Raw genomic sequence first — 10120 nt, 5'->3', positions numbered from 1 at the left:
TTTCCAGGTTTTTCCAGTTCTTTTAACATGTCAAACTCTGGAGATTTGTTCATGAGCGTGCAGTCTCTCAATGGGGATTCTTACCAAGGGGCCCAGGTTGGAGCCAACGTGCAGTCACAGGTAGGGACCCATCCGATGTACTGCCAGTGAATGCATTAGTGTTGGAGGAGCCTTTGATTGTATTGGCACTTCTCCCTCCCGTCCGAAAAGAGCAAATCTCAACCAGCACAAACAAACCAACCAACACTTAAAAAGGCAAACCAAACCAAAAAAAAAACAACCAACCAACCAACCAAAAAAAGCAACAGCAACAACCGCCAAAAAAAAATCCAAAAGAAACCAAAACCAAACACCCAACCAAACCAACAACCATGGTCTTGAGGAGACTTGCCCACACTTTGTGAATGCATTTGGCTCTGGCTTGATAGTCGTACTAGGAGGAGAGGAGGTTCAGGAGAACAGGCATGAACTCAAACGAAAGCAGCTGAGGTTTAGGTTCTGCTTGCTTTATTCTTCCAAGGGAAGGGGCCAGATGTTTGGACTGGTGTCTCATTTTACAAGTCTTCCACTTACTCCTTCGATGCCAAACCAGGTGTCTACTGAAAGGCGAGAAATGCTCAAATAAACAGCTAGATTTTTTTTTTTTTTTAAATTAAAAGCCACCCCTCATCATCTCCCCACCTCCCCAAAGCACAGGCACTCACACCACCCATGTACACACCAGCAAGAAAGAGCAAGGGAGCTTTGAGCAGCGTTACTGAAACTTCAACCTGTGCTTTGGGCAAAAAGAAAGAATTTAAAATAGCCAGGAACTCACTCAGATCTCCCACCTCCCATCCGATGTCCAGATGTGCCATGAGTCCACTCTCTGGCATCTACAGGCATCTAAGGCTCTGTACTGTGTTGAGAGACGACAGCCACTTTGACACTTCTGCATCAGGCAAGGAGAGCTCTCTAAAGCTGAGGTTGCTCTCCTCACAGTGCTGGATGCAGAGTAAGCGTGCCGTCCGTGGGCAACAAGATGTGCTCGCTGCACGTACCGCTGCTGGGGCTGGGCTAGGGGAGTGGAGGGAGAGGAACCGGGTGTCCGGAGGAGAGCTGCCAGTGCCTTTGCCATGGTAGGTATATTCCCTCTCTGGGCCCTCCAAAATGAAGGCGCTTGGCCAGCTCCGAGGATCTCCTTCCACTGCCGTGAGCTTCCCAGTGCTTGGGGCTGAAGGGTTGAAGGGGGGTAGGAACGTGGGTCCTCGAGCACGATGGTGGAGCCGGCGGCAGCGATATGCTCCAGGAAGTCCCACCCCATGCTTGCCACGCTGTTCTCCCTCTCTGCTCTTTTTGTCAAAAGACTTGGGACCAAGGAGAGCGTGGCGGGGCCACCAGGGCAGGTGGGGGGTGGTGAGGGAGGCAGAAGTCCTCTGGCTCAGCTCTCACCGCAAGACCAACTGTGGTTCTTTTTTCCCCCTCTGTAAATATATACCTTTATTATTATTGTTATTATTACTGTTTGTTTTTATCTTGCCAAAGATGAACCGAAGTGGCTTTGCCCACTAACCTTTCATTCACTCTAATTTGTGTCTTTGTTGTCGTTGGTCTGTTTAGGTGGATACCCTTCGCCATGTTATCAGCCAGACAGGAGGATACAGTGACGGACTCGCAGCAAGTCAGATGTATAGTCCGCAGGGCATCAGTGTAAGAAAAAAAAAAATAGGCTTGGGTTCTTGTTTTATTTTTTTTTATTTTTTATTTTTATTCTCTCACTACCAATTATTTCAAAGCCATAGGGCTCAGAATGCCACTTAGTAGGACTTGTCTTTGCTTTTACGGTCACCTAGTTTATTGCTTCTGTATCGGTCACGCCAACGGCAGAGCTTTGCCCACAAAAAAAGTGGCGACCGGGCAGGCTTTGTGCAGGCAGCTGGCGTCTAGGACTGTCAGAGCCGATCAGCGTTCGTCCGGCACCTGCGGCCACACGTGCTCGGCCGAGAGGAGCTGCTAAACAGGTGACACCTCGCGTAACTGCAGTGGGGAATGTCACCACGAATGCCCCGGTCCAGAGATGGCTCCATGCAGAGGCCAATGGCACCATCCCGGAGCGACCATCTAAAAATAACCCATCCCTGGCCGGCATCTGAAAGCATGGTGGTGATGGGGTTGGCGGCAATAACGGTTGCAAATAAAAGGAGAAAAAAAAAACAAAGCCAACCAACATCAACCCAAGAAAACCTCGCCCAACCGGACTCGGGGAGGATGCGAGGGGGAGGGTGGTCTCCGGAGCATCTTCTCCTTGTTCTTGGGTGTGCTGGCGGGTTCTGACTAGCATGAAAATTCGTAGCGACAAGCTGTGTCACACAGGGGGAAATCGATCAGACACACACAAGGAGAACCCAGTGTAGATTCGGGACAGCAATCCAACTGCATTTCTCAGATCAATCGTCTGCCATCTCAGCAGCGGTGACAGCAAGCTGGGAGAAGAGGGCAGCCTGGAAAAGGAGGCTGTGAGCGCTGAGTGGGTGGTGGCGGTGGTGTCTGGGGTGGCACGGAGGAGGGGGCAGCTGGCCCTGGATGTGGCTAGCTGCCGCGGTCCCCATCAAGGAGGCTGAAGGTTGAGGTGGGGTGGTCTCGGGCTGGGCAGGAAGGCGGTGGTCCTCTGGATGGGACGGTGGTCCTGCAGCCGAGCACCCTGGTGGGGTGCACCGTCCAGTCCCATCACCCTTCTGGCCAAGGCTTGTGCCATTTGTAACCTTGCATGTAACCATCTTCAGGCCATCAGCGTGCAAGCAGCCACTGCTGGCACAGGGAGAGGGTGCAGGGAAAGGGGTGCAGCAGCATGGGGGGTTGTGCTCCCCTCTCCTGCGGGCGCCGGGGCTTAGCGGGCAGCTTGACGTCAGGAGGCAGAGGCAGGGAGGATTTGTGAAGTAATGTAATTGAACATGTGCAGATAATTATGTCTCATTACATAAGCCCGTTGCAAAAACGGCACTTGGAAATGCCACATGAAAGAGCCTATCGTTCCGCATTAATTTTTCCGTGCACTGAATTTATTCCCTTTCTGGCTTTTTAATACTTGGAGAGTAAATGAATTGCAGGCTGATCATGATAAGAGATGATACTTTTGTATAAATTAAAATACCCCCAAGGAAAGAGGCTGAGCTGATTATGGTTGCAGTTGGCTTGGAAAATAACAGTGGGCTGGGTTAAGCCAAAATTTGGGGGGGAGGGTTGCTGCCGGAGATTACGAGGCAGGGAGAGGGCGATGGGGGAGAGGAGAAGAAAGAGGTAGTAGAAACTCAAAAGCCGAATAGGACGAGGAGGGCTGGGCTGGTATTTCTGGCTGTGGTACTGGGAGAACCACAGTGCTGTTACCACGAGCAGCACTGGGAACTGGTGGGCTGAGAGCGGCATGGGCTCAGCGGTCCCCCCTGCGCTTTGCAAACGGGGACCCGGGATGGTGGCATCTGATGGCTGCTCAGGCTGGTTTCCTAGGAGGGCAGGAGCCCAAATTGGCCTAAATTGGATGTTGTTCAGAGAAGGGCAGGGTGGCAAGTGGGCAAAGGGGCTACCTGGGTGTGGGGGTGACGCCTCATTTCCCCATAAAGCTCCCCATTTAGGCATGGGGAGCAAGGCAGGGAGTCCAGAGCTGAGCAAGTAGTTTAGGAAGCATCTTCTAGGTTGTCTCTCTGTCCCTGAATGTTTTGCTTCCCCCGTGTCCCAGGCAGCATGCTTGTCCCTGTAGCTTTTATTGTCACTTAATGTCTTCCTGTCCAGCTAGATCCCTTGACAGACCTCGGTTTGTTCACCCCCAAAGTATGGCTGCCCTCCGGGGAGCATTGGTCCTGGGCAAGGTCCTGGAAAGCTGCTCAGTGCAGGCGGGGTGGCTGTCTCGTAGCAGGCAGGGCTTCCCTGTCTCTCCCCTGAACCCTTTAACGCCAAGGACGGGCAGCGGGATGTGGAGGAAAGCTGCTAGTGACACAGAAAGATGCCGTTCCCATGTCACCCTAGCATCCCTGTGAGCTGCTGAAAGGAGATGAGCCAAAACCTAGTTGAGAGCCCTGTCACAAAGATGTCTGCACGGGGCTGAGGTTAAGTCATCCCTGGAGCCCGTCAGAGCTGGGAATTCAGTGGCAGGTTGCCCAGCTCCACCGCTGCAGACCTTGGCAGGGGAGACAACGCTTGGGGTTTGCCTTCCTTGATGGAGGATGAATTTTTAAATGTGTGTAAGTCATGACAGCTGAGGACAGGAATCTACCCAAAGCTCAGTTCCCTCCTGGCTCTGCTGCTCGATGGCTGACAGACTGCTCTGCGGGGCGAAAAGGACTGGAGTCGGTTCTGCATCGTTAGCAGGATAATGGGCGATGTCCCAGCCATCGCGATCTCATGACACGCAGTGATGGCTGAGGCAGAGCAAGAACAGCCGCCTTCTCCTCTGCAGGTGGAGACGGCGTTGGGCAGTGCCAGTCCCAGCAAGGGATGGGGATGCTCTTGGTGATGGAGGGGTGGTAGAGGCAGGAGCCGTCTTGAGGATACCCAGCCTTGAGTGGCACTGATAGGAAGGAGGGACCCCGCCACCTGAAAGGAGGGAACGTTTGGGGCCTGATCCAGCCCTTTTTGCAAGCTTTGAGGTTGAGGGGTTTTGCACCATTAAGTGAGAGGTGTTAAGTGTCTGGTCCCTCTGGACAGTGCTTGTTTGGGGGAGTCCGCGTGTGTACCCAGCCGGAGGTCCCTGAGGCTAGGGCTTTCAAAGCATTTAGATGTCCAGGTTCTGGTGGGTTCCAGTAGAAGTTGGATCTTTATTGCCATAATCCTCTGGAGGGTCCCAATCCAAAACATGGCCCTTCCTGCCACTGCCCAGTGGCCGTAAATCCACAAAGTGTTTTAGTTCCCCCATCTGCTAATGAATGAATGAGCTATAGTAATCTTAAAGAAAAACTCTTTCAGAAATTTCTTTTTGGACTTTACTTAATTTAATTTATAGATCATTTAAAAGTCTAAATTGAGGGGCTATTTTTGAAGTTCATCAGAGTGCAAAATTTTTGATTTAATACTGCTGTTGTGCAGAGCTGTGCCTATTTACAGACCAGTGTGTGTGACCATGGTGGTGGTCAGTGGCAGGTTGTGCCGTTGAGTTTTGCAGCCACTCTTGTCAGCAAGGATCACCACGCACTGGTACCTGTAGGAGGTGAGACCTCCTCGCTTGTGCTGAGACCCTTTTCTCTAAGAATTTGAGCCTTGAAAAGAAAGTTGTTGCTCTGCTCCTCAGCAAGCTACGGTTCACCATCATGATTAATCTCATGATCATGAGCTGGGATATGGAAGTTGGTCTGGCAGGGCTTCAGTGCCCAAGCTCCATCCATCAGGGATGCCTTGGTGTGTCCTGAAGACTACCACTGTGACCCTTGGAAAGTGATGGCCAGACAAGGCTGGATTCTCTGGTGTGTAATAAGAGCTTTAGTGCGTATCATAAGGAGACCCTGATACAAGCTCTTAAAAGCTCAGAGGTCTGAAACCTCTTTGAGGCTATTCTCTGTCTGTCAGACTTGCCGGTATTTGGTGTGTTTGGAGGCTGACCTGACACCCTGTCCCATCAATGGTGGGACAAGCATTTGGTCACAGAAGGTGGGACGTCGAGACAGCCTCCATGCGAAGCAGAAGATGCCTTTAAAAATTGGCAGAAAGTCATCTCCCAGCCACACGTAGGAGGCCCGGGCAGAGAGCCAACCAGACTTGCTGGAGGTGACAAAAACGCTGTGAGACCTATGGAAACGGGCACCAAAACCAGTTGCTTCAGCAATCCATCACCGGGGCTCCACCACTTGGACAGCCACCAAGGCCTTGCCTGTGCTCTGGCACCAGAAGGTGACGTATGAAGAGATGTCCTGGAGACTATTGCTCTGTCTTGGGCTTCTCCCCCTCCTGAAGAAGTCACAGCTGTGTGCAGGGGCTCCTCAGAGGGTCTGTGACGAGCAGCAGCCTTCTCAGAAGACTCCTTCATCTTTGAGGGAGATCCCAAGGGATTTACTACAGTCAGATCCCAAGGGATCTCCTTGCTTTGGAAAGAGGCAGGGCCGGGTAGGTGGAATCAGGTGCATCCTGCACGTGGCTTGGTCCATGCAGCAATGGGGCAAACTCCAGGAAAGGAGGGATGAGTGTGGATAGTGCCTACGTGCCCTCTGCCTGGGGAACGATCCGGCCTCCTCATGGACAGCTTGTCCATACCGAAGGATGGCATCAAGACGATAGAGTCATGGCCAACCTTGAGGCCTCCTTTCCATTGCTTGACCCATAACTTGGGGCCTTCCCAGGCTGGGGGAGCAGGAGGGTATGGGGTCTGTGGAGGGTGCCGCGATCCGGGTCAGCCTCTCCCCAGCATCCTCTTGTCTGTCTACTGGATGCCACTGAGGTGGTCATTGGCAGCACAAACTCCTGCAACACATGAAGGCTGATTCCCAATCTCGACTGCAATGGGGGTCCCCAGCATTTTGGAGGGCAGGGTGCTAAACATCAAGGCACCGCAATCGCTGTCTGCAAGACACTCTCCCTCTCACTCCTTCCAACCACGGCTGGCACGCAAAAGCCTCGCTAAAAATAGTTGAGCACAACAGGGATGGAGCCCTGCTCTGCACGGCCCCCTCCACTCTCCCCCCTCCTGCTCGCCGTAATGACCCTGCAAACACTAAATGGCATCTGAGTGCATTAAGCAGCAAACTCTCCGGTGACATAGCAATTACGGCTCTGAAATAGATTTGGTGCGTCACGGAAGATAAGGGTTTTGAAAGTTTCTGTTGTGATTATAGCTTGTAACTCCAACAAATAACAGGCTTGGTAATAAGAGGCTGCCAGCACAGCTATTGTGGTTCTCTCTCACTGATGGCACGTAAATTGCTATTAATGTCCTAAGTGTACTTGAATATGCCAGTCTCAGGGCGGTGGAGTTGGCTCTGTGTCTCTCTTTACGCGGCCTGTCATTGTCGGGCTGATGATCTACAGTAATTGCTGCCTCTTGCAGCGGTCCAAGACGTGTAAGGGTGGGTATTGCATCTCGGGGAGTGCAGGGACGGTGGGTTGGGGCCCAGGTGTGGATGGAAGCTGGCGGGGGTGGTGGGCACGGCAAGCCCAGGGTCTCTGCAGGCGGGGGGCATGCGGGGCTGGTAATGTTTGTGCACAGTCTGGTTTCATGGTTGCACCCAAGGTAAAGTAGAACGGGATTTGCTGACCTGCTAGCAAGCTCAGGTCGCGGTTCCTGTCTTCCTTGCTGTTGCCTGAACCCCTTTGCACCCACCTGCACATGGAAGAACAAACAAGAGTGTTGTGTGTGTGCACACCTCTGTCTTTTCTGCTTTGTGTGTGTCCCACTGCGAGGTGTTTTCATACCTCAAAATGTGGGTTCCCACGGCTCACCTGTGGTCAGCTCTTTGCTCCCATCTTGGCTGCCTCTAGGGCAGGCAGGAGCTGGTCGACAGCATGGACAACCCGCTGGCGAGTCCCAGAAGGCTGCTCGGTGCCTCGGGGCGATGAGGCTTTTCCTACCCTTACCCCACTTTGGGGGTCTGCAGGGTCCCAGCAAGCAGGGGCTGTTGGGGGCCAGTGATGAATGCCCTGCGCTGGAGGCAGCGGGATGGGCACGTCTAACACTCAAACGTGGGCAGGAGTTGGGAAGGATTAATTAGCTGAGCACTGAATCAATGTCAGAGCGAGCAGAGGAGGTTGGGTGCGACATCTGCTCCTCTCCGAAGGGGATGGCAGCCGCGGAGGAGCAGCTTCTGTGCACTGCTGGCTCCTGCCTGCGGCAGCCAGGGCCCTCTGGGTAGCTCTGCTCTTGAGAGGCTGGAGAATTTGGCTCTGCGACTGTTTTTAGAAGGAGAAATGAGTTGCCCACCCTGCTTCGCTGTACGAATCCTTGGATGGGCTATGGTGGTGGCACCTCCATTACTCTGTGGCTTGGGGTCCCTCGAGGAGGGGTGATGGGGGGCGCAGAGGACCAGCCCCCGGACGGCAGAAATTTGCTTGTGGTTTTACTGCAAAACAAGGAGGGGAACGCTCTGTGTTGGGAGCAGAGGGGTGGCCCAAATCCCCAAATGCGGCCTTCACGGTGGCAGGAGAGGTGTGTGGGCAGCGTGTCTTCCCCACAACAAGGCTTGGTACTGATGGCTTCCCCCCACACGGGGACTGTGCAGGAAGAGGGGTGCCCGGAAAGGTGGCAAGGGAGACATGGAGCGATGCTGGGGGACACGGCATGGCTCAGAGGTCCCTTGGGACCCATTGCTTGTTCTGCGTGTTCATAGCACCTGGGTCCAGATGATGTCTCAGGGTGGGGTTTCTGGAGTGAGGTGTTTGCTATTTTCCTCCTTCTGTATGGGGAAGGGTCCTATTTGGGGGTAAAAAAAAAATCCAAACAACCAGAGTTCAGGGTTTCTGCAGAAAAATATATTTTTTTGAAGGACAGAATTTCCATGAGCACTTGCAATTTATTAAAACCCCTGTTTTTGACAGAATTGTTTCTGGCCCCATCCCACTGATGGAGCCCTGCAGTCTGTGGTGGCATGGGGGAGCCAGAGGGGACATCTTTGCCTCCTACATCGGCCCCTGCCGAGGGAGAAGCAGGCGTGTCCGAGGCAGATGGGCAGCTTGGGTAGGGCTGGGCGTGCCGTTGGGTGACTAACATCTCTGTGTCCCTTCCCGCAGGCTAATGGAGGTTGGCAAGACGCTACTACCCCGTCGTCGGTGACCTCCCCCACAGAAGGCCCTGGCAGCGTTCACTCTGATACCTCCAACTGATCTCCCAGCAAATTGCATCCCTGGCTGAGCCGGCCCCGGCGGGGGCGGGAGGGGAGGGGGCCTCTCCTAACACCGCAGCAGTCAGACTGGAGGTGAACCCAATCAGCACACACAAGAAGACTCCTTCTCTTCTCTTCTCTTCGTCGGGATGCTTTTTTCAGCCAATCTGGACACTTCTTTATACTCTCTTCCCTTTCTTTTCTGGGTAGAAACCGCTCTCCCCCTCCCTGCCACCGCCACAACACCACTCCCTTCCCCTCACCCCTTCCCACCGAAGGATGTGTCGACAGGTAGAAGGATTTAAGGAGGAAAAGCAAAAATCAACTGCCGCCACACAAAACAACCCCAAAGCAGTGTACGGCCTCACGCTGGGCATCTTTCTGAGGAGCCACAAACGTACCTCAGTCACGTCTCGCTCCTTTACTAGCAGGCAGCCCCTCTCGCCCCCCCATCTCTCATGCTACCTCTCCATAGGGGAACACCACCGCAGCCCCGCTGCCGCCTTGTCTCCGCTGGCCCTGGCCGCAGCCAGCACATCGCCTCCCCGTGCCCAGCCCTGCCTTGGTGAGCTGTCCATCGGGCACTGCCGGTGACGGGGCGGGTAGATGCAGCCCCCTGTGCACGTAGAAGGAGCCAGCGTGCTCTTCGTCGCTTCCAAAAGGTACTGGCCCATTCCCAGCCCTGGGGAAACTGCCAGCACTTCCCGGTTCCTGCCCTGCTCCACCGCACATCCCAAAGCTGGGTGAGCCATGAAACCCTGCCATCCTCCCTGCTCGCTGTTGAAGGGGAAGAGAGGAGGGAAGGAAACGAGGCAGAGGTGGACAAGAAATGGCCATCGCTGATAACGAAGGCACTGAGCACCTCCGCGGTGTTGTACAGAATCAGGTGTAGATGGTTGATGGGACCCCAGCAGTTCTCTCACAGCACCTAGGGAGGCCAGCGGTAGAGTTTTTTCTGGCAAGGAGAGTGTCACAGGGTGTTGGCTTGTGTTTTCGGGAGCATACCATGCTGCAGAAGAGGAGGAGGTGGGTTCCCCAGTGCAGGCAGGACCCACAGAGGTTGGTGGCACCCGCTGCGTTCCCGAAGCCCTGCCAGGCAGGCAGCAAGGGACAGGCAGCAGGATCCCAGGGGCTGGATGCGGTGGGGTGAGCATGTTGTGTGCTTTTGGTAATGGTTAATGCAACAGGTTTGCTTGAGGGTGAAGGCTCTGCAAGATGGGTGGATGCCCTGCTTGGGGATGTCTTTCAACTGATGCTGCTGGTTTTATTGGGGGAGTGGCATTCCCAAGTCACGGGAACACTCGTGGGGTTTCTGGTCCGCTTTTTGGACAAGTGGTGATGGGTGGTAA

General features: G+C 54.0%; 1 protein-coding gene across 1 annotated transcript in view; it reads left to right on the top strand.

Annotated features, from left to right (window-relative positions):
- Nucleotides 1-10114, top strand: part of PBX1 (pre-B-cell leukemia homeobox 1) — a 134752-nt gene extending 124638 nt beyond the window's left edge. The window contains exons 8-10 of the mRNA XM_009320718.1: nucleotides 8-120; nucleotides 1600-1689; nucleotides 8680-10114. Of these exons, the coding sequence (XP_009318993.1) occupies nucleotides 8-120; nucleotides 1600-1689; nucleotides 8680-8772 (296 nt within the window). The 3' untranslated portion in view covers nucleotides 8773-10114. The remainder of the gene's footprint in view (nucleotides 1-7; nucleotides 121-1599; nucleotides 1690-8679) is intronic.
- The last annotated feature ends 6 nt before the right edge of the window (nucleotides 10115-10120 follow it).

This window comes from Pygoscelis adeliae, unplaced genomic scaffold, assembly GCF_000699105.1.
Source record: "Pygoscelis adeliae isolate BGI_AS28 unplaced genomic scaffold, ASM69910v1 Scaffold402, whole genome shotgun sequence".
NCBI classification, from domain to species: domain Eukaryota; kingdom Metazoa; phylum Chordata; class Aves; order Sphenisciformes; family Spheniscidae; genus Pygoscelis; species Pygoscelis adeliae.
Note: the sequence above shows the minus strand (reverse complement) of the source record. Positions and strands in the feature narration are given on the sequence as shown.